The 15,372-nt window shown below is 36.5% G+C and overlaps 1 protein-coding gene across 5 annotated transcripts in view; it reads right to left on the reverse strand.

The window, feature by feature from the left end:
- frya (furry homolog a (Drosophila)) overlaps positions 1-9,869 on the reverse strand; it is a 56,493-nt gene extending 46,624 nt beyond the window's left edge. For 2 of the 5 annotated variants that reach the window (XM_059534225.1, XM_059534224.1), the window contains exon 1: positions 9,552-9,869. In XM_059534225.1, the coding sequence (XP_059390208.1) occupies positions 9,552-9,717 (166 nt within the window). In that variant the 5' untranslated portion in view covers positions 9,718-9,869. Of the gene's footprint in view, positions 1-5,938; positions 6,158-9,551 lie in introns of those variants that run through there. The other 3 variants (XM_059534227.1, XM_059534226.1, XM_059534228.1) reach the window with 2 other exon arrangements.
- Between the last annotated feature and the right edge of the window lie 5,503 nt (positions 9,870-15,372).

A 15,372-nucleotide genomic window follows, 5' to 3' on the forward strand; every position in this document is an offset into this window, starting at 1 on the left:
TCTTGATAACAGACCGCTGCTAACTATAACACACAAATATCGAGCCTCTTCCTTCGACCTAGCATGTCGTCGTCGCTCGCTCTTCACTCGTGTTCGCTTTGGGTGTTGTGCGTTCAGCAGTTTTGTGTTGCAGCCACAGGCTGGCAGCAACAGGAGTATGACGCCTGTTTCACACCGCATGCGTGAGCGGTGCGCGAGCAGCGCGTCCGCGCAACTACATCGTCACTGCAGCAGGAGACTCTCGCGAGTATTCACACTGGAAGCGTATAAGTACAGCATCACAGCAGCGACTGCAAAGCGTGTTCGGCAGAAAATATAACCATTTCAAACAATGTGTATAATTCTTTCAACATTTGTTTCTATAACAATACACCATACTTTTACCCAAAACGATTAATTAAAAAGTTTAAATGGGTAAATACATATTTGTTATACTTAATTTTCTTTTCTGGCATAATTGTTAAAACACTAGACATTGTCGTTGTTGTTAAAACTCTTGACATGCTTATTCTGTGCATTTTGAACAAGTTTTGTGTAAAATCATATTTATTTTTCGATCAAAAGTTTGCTTTCACTTTAATTGAGCGTGAGCAGCACAGCAAAAATAGACCGGACGCCGAAACCCCCGCTTCACTGCTGTTCACGCGACGCTCCTGCTTGACGCTCACGCGCTGCTCCTGGTCCCGGTGTGAATGCACTTATTGATTAACACGGACGGCGAAAAAAATACCGCTCACGCTTGCGGTGTGAAACAGGGGTGAGACCTGTAACTTGAGCAACAGTGGGAAGCCGCAATCTCGTTTTGAATTTTTAAAGGCGTAACAGTTGATGAAAAAGCAGAGACGATTGTAGACGAAAATGAAGAGAGATTTTATCTTAGTTTTTATTTTATGCAAAACATTTTCGTCTCGTCTTTTTTCATCAACAATAATGCATGTTAATTTAGTCTTAGTCAGCGTTTTTGGACAGTGGTGCAGTCTTGTCATCGTCTCGTCTTAGTCATGAAAAAAAAGGTTGTGGACGAACATATTTCGTCTCGTCTCGTCTCGTCTGACGAAATTAACACTATATACGAATTACCATTCAAAAGTTTGTGGTTGGAGAGTTGTTGTTTTTTAATGTTTATAAATAAATATTATTTCCTCGGCAATGCTGCATTTATTTGAACAAAAATATTGTACAAACTGTTATATTAGGAAATGTTTATAATAATTTTCTATTATACATTTTTTTATGTAATTTACTCGAAAAATCGAAAATGTACTCTGTACTGTAATTGAATCAAAAGCTTTTGAAACATTATAAATATCTGTGACTTTCGACCAGTTTAATGCATCCTTGCCAAATAAAAGTATTATTTTATTTAAAAAAAAAAAGTTTTGAATGGTAGTGAATACGTAGTATTAAATAAAACATCAGAATTAACATATACATATATATATATATATACTAGGGCTGGGATAAACGATTATTTTTTAAACGATTAATCTAGCGATTATTTTTTCGGTGCATCGATTAATCTAACGATTAATTTTTCAGACCGATTTGATTTCGATTATCTCCCCATTAATTGACTACTAACAATTTATACATGTTGATTTACATATCTGAATGAAAAAAACATCAATTCCTTAACATTGCAATATATGTTTATTGCTCTTAAAATTACAAAATAAAAGACTGACTAAGAATGCATTACTTTGCATTTGTATAGAGATAGCATTCAATAAAACCTTGAAACCTTGAAAACACATAGCTTACTGAAACAAGCTTACTGAACACATAGGGCCTAGCTTAATGAAAAAAGAAGTTCTTTCAGATGTAGTTGTTGTTATTCTTTCAAATAACAACAACTTGATGTCTAGTATTCAATAAAAAAGGTCACCCAAAATACTTGTTTAGAGCAATTGAAAGAATACAGTATGTAAATGTAAACTTGAGGGCTTTAAGCTAATACAGAGAGTGCTTTTACAAAAAAAATAATAATAATAATTAACAGTGGGAGCCAGCAGCCTGTCATGGAGAAAAAAAATCTCTGAATGCTCCACGTGAAACTTTGGCGTTCCGCCCTTTTTCTATCGTCACTGTCACTCACCGATCAAATAAGGCTTTGACTGCCGCCAAAAAAAAAGATCAATGCAGAAAAACCCCTGGATTGGTTATATAACGTTGGACAGAATGTTGATCCGGCCATCACGTATATTCAGCGCACATAAAGTAAACGTTTTGCAAATGTTTTTTCGAGAAATAAAAACAGGTTGACGAATCGATGCGCATATTTTGCGTCGACGTCATCGATGACCTCGACGCGTTGTCCCAGCCCTAATATATACATATATATATATATATATATATGGTGGGGCATTAACGTGCTGCGTTAACGGGAGACTCTTATCGGGCGATAAAAAAAATATCGCGTTTGCAGTCCGCTACTCGGTACGTGAACGATCGCTGCACTGCTGCAGACGCAACGCTCTGACAGACCGCAACCGCGTGAACGCTGGAATCCGTTAACATGGGTGCGTCAAAAATATGCAACACATACGCACTGCAGACGGATTATGTGTGAAACAGGCATAAGGTTGTTTGCACCTTGTGCAATGTGGAATTCGTTTACAGCTTTCTCAAGCAGTTTGTGATGCATTTTGTAAACAGGAGATGAGCCCCTGGTCTAAAGCACCACCTGGCTTGAGAAACCCATTTTAAAAGACTTACTTTTAGTCATTATTTTATTTGGGTAGCACACATATTCTGAATGCCTTCGGTAGAATTCAAATAAGACATTTTAATCTAGATTCCATGTTTACAGTGAGTTTATTCTAGATTTAAAAAATTAATCTATGCCCACCACTAATATATATATATATATATATATATATATATATATATATATATATATATATATATATTAAAAATTTATGAAAAAAATATTTACATTAAATTAAATTAAAATTTGAATTGAACTGAAAAAATTTAACTGAATTTGTTTTTTTAATTACTCTGACTGATTAAGTCTATCTTTAAACTAAAGATTAACTTAGAATTGTTAAGTTTCTAGTAATCAGTTTCTAGTAAATGAATGTGATTTCACATTTCATGTTGCTGTAAGGTGACTGTCATAATAAGTATAACCAACTAGCAAGAGAATACATTTACAACCACCTGCCAGCACCCTGTCAGCACTCAGAACACCCTAGCAACTGGACAGCATCATTCTAGCTAACACACTAGCATCATGGATTTTGCATATGCAAGCACCACTCTCATTTTCTTCAGAAAAAAATATATTTTTAACAGTGATGGCAAACAGTCTGCATTCCAGTGCCGGTCAGGACGGCACCCTGATGCATTACATGTGACTCTGCAAACAAGAGATGGGCTCAGACAGAGCATTACATCAGTGCTCTGCAGAGGATCCTCTGAGCATTGAGCTGCTCCCAACAGGGACAATACAAGACACAGAACAACGCCTCTCTATTTCACACACACACACACACACACACACACACACACACACACACACTGACATGAGACACACACATAAACACAGACGCTGAAATATATTACACCACTTTTTCTTTCTAAAACAAATCCTGTTGTATCCTCCCAACATTCTTCTTGTTCAGAGAGTAGACAACAAGCACGGGAAAAACATACATCTAACAAAATCTCCCTCTGATGCAAAAAAGATGGGCTTTTTACATTCATACAAAAAGCCCCTGGGGACATCTGCCATAACTCTAAATAAATGGGACCTATAAAGGCCCATCCATTTTCAGATGGTTATCAGACTGTTAGCATACAAAGCCCACTCATATCCCACTGGTTACTTTCATCAACAAACAGAAAGAAATCTTAGTTCACAGTGAGAATAGATGTGGAATCTGCAGCTGAAACTCAATAGCATCGTACTGATGTACAATCCCAAACTCCCAAACCATCTTATGAACAGCTGATAATAACTGTGGGACTCACTACACTATTTATATTTATATACACTACACTTTTTATCCAACACACATACTTAGCGTTCACGTAAATCTTTTGCACATAATATACATGTACATACATGGAACACACTATACTACTTATATTTATATTTATATACACATACACTTATTTATCCAAACACACATACTTAGCGTACAGTTACAATTTTTCCACATAATATACATGTAAATACATAAATGCTCTTTTTAATATACCTGCCATACATTGTCAATTTGTATATTGTCAATCCTTACCCACCTATTTGTATTTTTTTGTTCCTTATTGTGTTTTTTGTTCTGTCGCTGTTATGTTGCACTGCGGAGCTCTGTCACGAAAACAAATTCCTCGTATGTGTGAACATACCTGGCAATAAAGCTCATTCTGATTCTGATTCTGAACTGTTGATATTTCACACCAAAGTCCAAGGGTGTCTTGACTTACTTTGTACCCCTAAGCAAGAAACCGAAGATGTGCAATTACAGAAAATGTTTTACACATGCAGGGCCTCCAAAGAATAAAAGGCGTCCAGAGGTCAAATATCGGACGGCCATGGGCATCCACACCTATAATATACTATAACCTGGAGTAACAGGATCAGGTTGTGTAACTGCCCCAACACATTGTACCATTTGAAGAGAGCTGGCAATGCTTGTGTCACACAGAAAGGTCAGGAAGACAAAAAAAAAAACTGAAAGATGACAGATGAGATACATCTGCATGTATTTGAGACATGCTGATTATGACAGCTAAAAAAACAAGGACATTTTTCATGGATTTAGCCATTAGGCCACTAGCAGCTCTAAACCTCTGAGCCAGTGCTAAAAATATATTGGGTACACTGTGCGAAGCACATTTGATTTAGTGATAAGAACGTTTCACCCAATTACTCTGAGGCAGAGAGAGAGAGAGAGAGATTTGGTCTAAAAACTGAGGATTAAATTGTCAGGCTGACATATTTACAATTTATTGTTTTTATTAATATTTGATATCACTATGGCTTGAAAAAAACCTATTTCATAATTCACACACACAAAAAGGATTAGCTTCCCAATTACACATACAAACAGCAGACAGTATAAAACTACTTGCAATGTATAAATCATAAAAAATACTTAGATAAAATAATCTACATATACACCATTTTCTCAGAATTCTTTGATTAATAGAAAGTTCAAAGAACAGCATTTAGAAATATATAGTGAAAGTGAAAAAAGTGAAAGGTATATATATATATTAAATGTCTTTACTGTCAATTTAATGCATCCTTGTTTAATAAACATTAATTTATTTAAGAACATGTATTAAAAAGATAACAAAAGTGAACTGAAATTGATTACTTAAGGAAACACTTAGGTCTAGAGTATCACAAATCAGCACAGAATTCTCATTGCCACTCTTGCTGCAAGCTGATTGGCTGAGGGCTGACCATCCCTCAAAACTGATTGGTCAGTTAGGCTGGTGAGAACAGGCACCTTATGCACACTGCTCTAGGAAGCATACTGTGTACCAGAACACAAGGACGGGGATTACAAGGCAAAATAAACAAAAATGTCTGCTGACAAATGACAAAACCTGTAACAAACACTCCGTTCCATACAACAAGATCTTACAGAAGCAGTGTTGACATAACATAACGTAACAGGACTAGCTGTTGTTGTGTATTATTAGTTAGTTTGGAATGACATAAAGATGAATAAACAATGTCATAATTGTTATTTTTGCATGAAAGCCTGATTCAAGTGCATCAGTTGACAACACAAAAAAGTAAAATAGAGATAGCAATGCATGCCATATTAAGCTGACCTAATAAAATCCCAGAATATTAAATAAAGAAAAGAGGACAACAACACCAGAACAACAAACTCGCCCTCTCGCATGCAAACTAATTCTGGATCCATCCCGCCAGCCCTGGCTGCAATCCCACGGCTCTTAGCGCCAATATACTCACTGCTGCTCCAGGATTTCAACAGGGACTTGATGCTGATCTCAAAGAAACCCGAGTCCTGCTGGCTGGCCATATCTGCAGATCAGTGAAGTCAGTCAGTGGATGCTGAGGTCCCATACGTTTCCACTCCCTGCCTGCAGCAGCGGCCGGAGCAGCCAGGTGGATTCAGCTGCTATGGGAGAGTGATGCTAAACAGAGATGTTTCCACCACAGACTGAGACAGAACAGAGCGTCACAGACCCGCTAAGCTTTCCCCCCTCCTCTGTGAGTGTCCACCCCCCTCCCCCCTCCTCTCTCGGCAGGTTCACTTTAAATAACCCAGAGACAGAGGCAGCAGGGAGAGCAGGAAGAAATCCTCTTAGCCCCGTGTGGTTAATTATAACCTCTGTTTGCTTGCATCCCAAGTGAGAGAGACTCTTCAGACTGTCCTGCTTTGCTTGTGCATGTGAGAATATCCAGGAAAGAGGCATCTGGTAGGTTAGTATCCTGACGTCCAGGTAAAGATGAAGTCCCAGACAATGTTTGTTCTGCTATTATAGTGTATGCACCTGCAGATATTCCAAACGGTGGTAGGAAATCAAGGAGAAATTCTAAGGCAAATCTAATTTATTTCCCAGATAACATTATAACACAGTGACCCCAAAAATATTGGACATGTTGGACACTTAAATCACATTTAAAAATGGCCTTGCATTAGTATCTGCAAACAGTTCATGACAGATCTTCACATCACTTATATATAATTACTTTTAACAAACTGGTCTCAAGCTGATTTTAATGGATATATGAATTCAGTTGGCCTCATTATCTGTAATTTTACTATTTCTTTAATTTAATTTAAAAAAATTTTAAACCCAACAAATGTGTTTTTTGTTAAATGTTTTCATAAGAAGTGTGTTTGTGCTATATTTCTTTCAAATTAAATCCCACTTGGTTTGTCAATTTTGTAATATAATGCAAAAATATTCACTTGCAAATAAACACACTTTTTTAGGGGCTACTGTAAATTACAAACCCTATGCCCACTTTTTGTGTGGCACCAATGACCTTCCGTGACTCTCCACTTTCACACTCAGTGTTGGTTTTGCAAATGCAAAACGGTTTTAACAGTAATGTCAGCACAAGCGTATTCTCACATGCTATTTTCATAATTTTTTTGCTGAGAGAATGAATAAGAATTTCTACAAAGTCCAAAGCTCAGAAGAAGTCAGCAAAGGTCAGCAAAGCACAAACCCTAGTCCAATCAATGCAGCTGTAAACAAGATCATGTGTGACATTTCTAATATGCAAAAGTCTTTGTCACAAAGGCACTTAGTGAAATGTGTACATTATCGATTTGGTGCGGTCCAGCTGGTGGACAAGCATGGCCATTATGTATAATTACTGGGACTGGTCAGATATTCATTCCATCTCAAATACAAACATAAACACAGACTCTTATCAGATTCTGCATTGAGCTTTGGATGTTACACACTGCTGATTCGCTGGCAAGCACTACACATCCTGAGTCACTCCATAATCCCATCATGCCCCTCTCTATCTCTCTGATGTCAAGAACTTACCCTTAATTACATGACGCTCACACTCTATAAATCAGGCCAGTTTAAAGCTGCCCACTTGTGTTCTGGTGGAAATTTGTTCTTCAATAGTCCATTTGTTCTTACTATACAAATCACAAATTACAACACAAATCCACTAAATTTAACAACAGTGGTGTTTTCTTTTCAAACAACTAAAGATAATCTAAGATACAGATTTTTTTAGTCCTTAAATTTTATTTTAATATAAGTAAACAGTTTTAGCATAGCTTTTTTATATTTTTATATTCGATATACCCCAGACAGTCCAGACAGTAATGCATGTCAGCGGTACCATATGTTTTTCGTGTGACCATTTAACAACTAAAATTTGCCTACAGGGGACAACGGATCCTCTGTTTCCCTGTGTTTGTTTATCTTTCCAAAATTAAAATATTGCTACAGTGGTTATAAAGATGGCATATCCCAGTAACATAACACACACAGATCGGACCCGGTGATGTTATGAGATTGGACATGGCACAGCAAGGGGCTCTCAGTCAGATTATTACATAATGTCCTGGCTGAACCATCCCTCAACCTTTCAACCAGAACTTTATCACCACACACTGCAAATGGACGTCTTGATGGCTAGAAATATCTAAAATCTTCCTGATTTTAGCTAAAGGTCACAAGCCATTACAACTCACAGCTGAAAACACTGTATTGAAAAATGGCTCAAGTCAATCACTCAGATAGAACTCAAGTGAATAAAATAAAATGAAATAAAATAAAATGGATATTACGATTCTGGGACCTCTACAATATTTCACAACCTTACAAACAAAATCAGTTTTCCTATCACAGGCATTCAACGGCACGTCTTCTATTTGAGATAATGTAAATATTTAGTCTTAAGCCAACTGTGGGAGTGGGAGCAGGTTGTTCAACAGGTTGAGTCCCATTAAGAGCCTATTAAAAGCATTTCCATGCTCTGATGAAGTGATGGAATGTGAAGCATGTCTCACTGATGCAGGCGTCACTGCGGATATCAGTACTCGCTCTGCACTCTTCTCCATCTACTGTACTTTCCCCCTGCTGTGCTGATTTTCCCTCTGGCCCCTCTTACACTCTTACCTTATCCTCCTTTTCAGACACTTTCAAGGAAACTAAAACAACGACACACACACACACACATGGCTCAAGTAACATTTGCAGTGTCTCTTCTCAATCTAAGCTGCCTCTGTGTCTACTGTACTGTACTGGAAAGACACTGTGGGTCCAAGAAGTCTGACACCATTAGAGAAAATGCTTCTGTTCTGCTGTAATGACAGATCTAAAGAGCATCTTCTGGTTCAGTGAAGAAAATCTTCTGAGCATATGCACAAAGTTCACTTGATCATTTTCACATTTTCCTTATGACTTAATAGTGGAGAATTGTATGTCAATGTATACTACCATTCAGAAGTTTGGAGACAATATGACAGTATACTAGAATGATTTTGGCAGGATCATGTGACACTAAAAACTGGAGTAACATCTGCTAAAAATTCAGCTTTATCATCGCAGGGATAAATTAAATTTATAATATATTGAAATAGAATACAGTTGTTTTTATTTGTAATAATATCTCACAATATGACTGTATTGTTGATCAGATAAATGCTGCCATAGTGAGAACATGAGACTTCTCTCAAAAACATTTAAAAAATAAATAAATAAATATGTTACCATCCCAAATCTTCCCTAGCAAATCTATTTTTAATTCAACTAAGAATTAGAGTGATTTTTGCAAAAACAAAAGGAGTTTTTTTGCTTTTTTTCTACTTTGATCTGAATTTCCTCACATATCAGCACACCACTATGGAAGTTTTCACGCTTTCAGTTGACTCATGCACAACTTTGATAACCTTAAAACAAACAGTGAGCTAACCAATAAATATCTATAGATATTGAGGCATGTCACACATGGCTGATGGAAAGACTTATTTAGTTATGCCCACCCTAGCAAAGCGGCTTCTCAGTTTTGCTCCAACCTCTAATTTCATAGCAGACAGCGACAACAAATAAACACACAGGTTTGTGCAATCAGCACCTACATGTCAGAATGGTGGGTCTTTTCCTGGTCCGGATCTTCTTGAACTTCCCGCGAAAGTCGCCGCTCAGCATCAGGTCTTCAGGTAAGCTGGCCATGCTCTCCAATTCAGTCCCATCGTTCTCCTGATGCACCGGCAGCTCCTTGCAGCCACACTCACTGTACGACATCTCCAGTTGGTGAGCAGCCTGCTCCCTGTCAGGATTTCCACAGCGGTAGCATTGAACTTTTCAGTTTGTTTGCTCTCCTTCTGCCTCTCTTTTTCTCTTTTTTTTCCTTCTAATAGAGGACTGAGTCTTGATCCTGGGCTGTTTCTTATACTAGTGTGTGCAAGGGTGTGTTTGCGTGCTGTGGAGAGATGCAGCCGGATAGGAGCCCAGCTCTGCACTGCAAGTGTGTTCTAACCCTCTCGCACTTGTCAAAGCAGTTCAGCCAGTTACAGTACAACGTATGAGAACAGACAGGTGTAGGATTACCGTGCCGCCCAGTGACAAAATACAAGAGGAAAAGCAAGACAGAGAAAGAGACATACAATAAAATCCTGCAGTGGGCAGCTCTCCATCTTTGAGTAGTTATCCCAAACAAGCTGCTTCCGCCAGTTTGAGTCATTTAGTCCTCATCCTGTGATAGTGCAGAGGGTGGGATTCCCCAAAGATAACACATCCGCAAACTCCGCTGGGATGGAGGAATCACTTGTGTCCGTTATTTTAATAAGAAGGCTCTGATGTGGGCTGTCCTTATTCAATCACTAAGAGAAAATCTCAACACAGACTATGTTATGGAAATTGTTACATCATGGGTGTAAACCCTCAGAGACTTAAAGAGAAATCCCTGTATAAAAAAAAAAAAAAAAAAAAAAAAAAAAAAAACACTCTCTTACCTTGTAACGCTCATTTCTACTTAGAAATAGCACCAGAAACAGCCCACACCTAAATGAATGGATTTTTCCACTGTTACCCTACATGAAAAATACAAACCCACTTTGTGTGCACTTATAGGCGTTTTCTGTTTTTAAAAGTACGCCTTTTAAGCCAGGTAGTGCCCTGAAGAATAGATATACTGTGTGCAACAACATCAAAAATACATTTAGTGTTTTTTCTCTTGATCTAGCCTAGTTACACCCTGTAATGTTGCATAATATACTTTAATAAAATTTCTACTATAACAATTTAAAGCGAATAGAAAAAGGGAAAAGGTTCAACATGTGTACCTCATGGAAAACCATGATTGAATTAGGAGGAAAATAACCACACAACATAGTAATCAAATTACAGGTTGGTATTTTTGGTGAATAGTAAAGCACTTTTGAGAACATGATGTGAACTTTATGGATTTTGTTTTAGGACAGATCCAAAGGTCTTCCTGTATGCATTATTTTTTTTTTGTATGTCCAATGTTGCATGAAGATACAGAGAAATTTTACACTACCATTTGTTTGGGTTAGATTTTTGAAAACAGTTATATAAATAGCTGTTTTTTATATTTAATATAATTTAAAATATAATTTATTCCTGTGATGCTAAATTTTCAGTAACCATATGATCACTCCAGTCTTTAGTGTCACATGATCCTTCATTCTAATATGCTGATTCGTGCTCAAGAAAATATTTTCATTTATTTATTATTATTATTATTAATTAATTTTATTTTATTAACTTTTATTTATAATTATGAATATTAAACCCTTGTTACTTAAATTTTTGTTGGAAACTGCAACACATTTTTTCTTTATTCTATGATGAATAGAACGTTCAAAAGAAAAGAATGTATTTGAAATAGACATTATAAATGTCTACACTGTCAGTTTGGTTTAATTGAATGTCTCTATGATGAATGAATAAATAACAATTTTACCAACTCCAAACTTTTGTACAGTAGTGTATATATGCTTTTTTTGTTAAATGTCAGCTTTGTGCCATCATTTTTTTATTTATTTCAAATCTATGGTTTTAATTTCAGATTTGATACAAAGCAATGGCATTGCAACTTTTAACATAAATCGTAACATAAGTTGCATACATGCAAATCAATCAGTAATAGTTTAAAAGGTCTACTGTGCAATCTAGAACAAAAAATGGTGCAACTGCGCCCTCTAGAGTTAAACGTGTAAACAATCATATGCAGGACTGCCACACCAGCCCTTAGCTTCCATGTTCAAAGAATACTATTAAAATCAATAAGAAAGTATATAGACAGCTGATAACGTCATAAATATTTCTAAAAATTTAGTATATCATTTCAAAAGCTAAGGAAGATAATGTTACACTAGTGATAAATAATGTACAATGATCACAAAACATACATATTACTCTACACTGATCACAAAACATACTTTCAAAGAAAGTTTTCAGACTCCATTTAATGGCCAAAATAGTTTCACAAGCTCCTGAAATGCAGAGCAGGTCTCTGTGGGCTGAGAGAAGTAGGCAAGGGTTTGGCGAAGGAAGCCGAATTCAGCAAGCTGTTGCCATGGCGAGGGCCATCTGAATTTGCATAAGCAGAGAAGGGCCCTGGTAAATAATTGATGAAGGCCTATTATTAGAATAAACTCATTTAAAGTTAATTGCACCTGGGTGAGCCTTTATCTGTAAATTCTAGAGAAAACACGAGAGCAACTGTAAGCAACAGCGACAAACATCTGCCGCACTAAAAAATAATCGACCCGAAATGCTCAGCTAGATGAGTGCGACTGCGTACTTTGTCTCTGTTGACCCAATTAACGTTATTTCTCAATCATTTGCACAAGTGCAAACACTTTGGAACACCTGTGCATATTGAGTTTACAGTGCTTTAATTCAACATGACCTTTAGAAATCAATTCCTCAGATTATTTTTGGGAAAAGCGGCAGCAACTATCCGTTAAGAGGGAAGCACAGAAAACATTTCAAATAGTTTTGAAGCAGCGGCCGGTTGCATAAACTGTTTAGACTAGTCTTAAAAAGTTAGTCAATTAATTGTTTTTCTTCAAGACTGGTCATAACTGTTTTAATTCAGTTATGAAAAGGTAGATCGGTCTGTTTATGCAACTGGCCCCAGTAGTTTAATGTCTGGAGATGGTGAGAACATATCATGTGACTCATCACAGCAGCTCTTTCAACCTGATCTCATCTAATTCAAAGTGCTTCAGCTGCCATCTGGAGCTCAGAGACTCCGACCATACTAAGAGACATATACATGCTCCTCATCACAACACACAAACCCTGACCAACCCAAATCAAGCTCAATCTAACTCATGCTGCGATGCTTAGTCACCTTGCTTTGAGCATGTCTTGGGTGTTTTAGGATGCCATTTAGATGGTTTAGAAATCCATACTGAAAATGAATGAAAAAAAAAATGTAATGTAATGTAAAAAAAAATTTTTTTATTAGACTGGTGTATTTGCTTGGTTATATATATTGCTACAGAGCTAGTCATATTTTCCGATTAATTGTAGCTGATTGCTTTTTAGTATTATTTATATACTCACAGTATTTATTAATATTTTGAATTAGCTTATATTATTATGAGTTTAAATTTGATTAATTTCATGTTTTTGATTTTACATTTTACAAAAAAAAACTTACATATCTATTTAGCTTGATTTTTTTTTTTTTTTTTTTTTTTTTTTTAGTAATTATGGTACTTAAGCTCAACCTTATTTTATTTCAGCTAGTTGTCATTTCTAATTTTCATTTAGGGTTTTTAAGTTTAAGTTTTTCATCTAATATTTAGATTTTATTCAAGCTTTATTTCAATTAACAAAACAATTTCTATAGTCTATAACAATTTCTATCTTTCTATATTCTATAACAACTCCTATGTTTCTGATATTCAGATTCTTAATAATAAATAACCCAAAAACAATATAAAGCAAAACTGATGCCTAATGCAGTATTCTCTGGGTTGAGGCCAGTGGTTCTTTCTGCTCCACTGATAATGGGGTCTTTCAGGGCATCTGGGTCCTCACCTTGCACCTGTCCCTCTAACTGCTTGCCTGTTAGCAAACAGAGGCAAAGGTAATGCCTTACATCCAATAAGACAGATCAAATACTCCTAATGGGCGGAGCTTACATCTCATCACCCTATGCATCGCAAAGAACCGGTGCCATTGACACGGCTCATATCTGGTTACAGCCAGGTGATTCTGTTCCTTTCTATGACCAGCATCGACACTCACGCAAACGTTCATTGTTCAACCTTCAAGATGGGGAAAGGAAATCAGCCATTGGCTCAGGTTCAACAATTAAGCATTTGACACTCACAAAAGACACCCTCTGTCTCAAGTGACACATAAAGACGTTGGTGTTTGAATGTCCCTGAGCCTCGACCATTGTCTGTATGGCAACGTTCATGCCAAGTCGATGACATTTACATGCACCTTCTGATAAAACACAAGGCAAATATGTGTTGGCGGATGAACATGAAGAACGTTAAAGAAATAGGAAAGGAATATGACTATGTAAATTATACCGGATCATAAAGCTCCTGTCCACCTACTGGCACATTTATAGTAGTGTAGCACGGTTGCCAGAGAAACAAGCTTCTGTAGGATGTTCTTCAAAGAGATGTCTGAGAATGTTCTGTCAGAATGATTTGATACATTCTGGAATAACAGCTAAAGAGAATGAGTTACAACAAATCACTTATATTTTGTTATAAAGGTAATCAAGAATCACTATTATTGTTGCGAAAACTGGTGCCAGCAACATGCTACCAAGACACCTGAAATGTATTCGCATACACGCTTTCTAGATTATTCTAGGTCATACGCTAAATTAGTAATATTTCACTGCTGTCTTTTATTTTCATCTCTAAACTTTACAAAATACTGGAGCGTATTGTAATGGTTCCCATAGGCCTATGATTGCACTTTAAACATATTTCAAACAAATCACCACTTTTCTATTTATATATACAATGTACAAATGAACCATTTTACGGTTCATGCACAGTAAACTTAACTTATTTTTGCTTGTTACTTCTTTTTTTAAATTAACTTAATAAGGTTAGGCATTCCCATTACAGGCTAATTTACATATACACCTATAGCCTACTGTATGGTTGCTTTGTATTTATTTATATATTTATTTAACTGGAATTAGTGCACATATTAAAAAAAAAAAGCATCAGAGTCCGTCTATATTCTTCATTCTAATCTATTCCCTAACAAGAAGCAGATTAAAACAAACAAACAAACAAACAAATTACTTCAGAAACCTGAGAATAACGGTTTGTTCCATTACAGAATGAATATTACTAGTATATTATTCTGATAAAACGTTAATAGTTGCATTATTTCTTAAACGTATTAACTGAGAAATACGTCAGTGTTCGATGCGACTCAATTTACCCCAAAATAAACCGATGCTTAACATGTAGCAAGCCTCCTCACGTACCTGTGAGGAGAAGAGTTTCCTCGACTACTGCGCCATCCTAAAGTTGCTGCGGCTGAGGTAAATTCTCGCACTTGCCTCGAGGTATGCAGAGCCTCTGCCTCGTTACGGCTGTCAATCAAACAAATAGAGAGAAGACGTAAGCCCCTCCTATTCGTTAAGCCACTCCCATCGGTGCCCTCAAACTAACGTGTTACAACCATAGACTGTGGTTACAACTGTTTAAGCAAAAGCTCGTCAGTCAGTGTGTCTTTACCTTATGGAAGCCCGTTTCCGCCACAATTGAGAAAAATATGATTCTGTAAGTCATAATAATGAGAAACTTTCTCGTAATAATGACTGAATCCACAAAAACAAAAAATACAGAAATAAAAAAGAAAGATATAGAAAAATTATCTCTTTATATTAAGAAACTTTCTCATAATATTGACTTTGTTTCTCATAATAATGAC

This window comes from Carassius carassius, chromosome 41 (assembly GCF_963082965.1).
Source record: "Carassius carassius chromosome 41, fCarCar2.1, whole genome shotgun sequence".
Taxonomy (NCBI): Eukaryota; Metazoa; Chordata; class Actinopteri; order Cypriniformes; family Cyprinidae; genus Carassius; species Carassius carassius.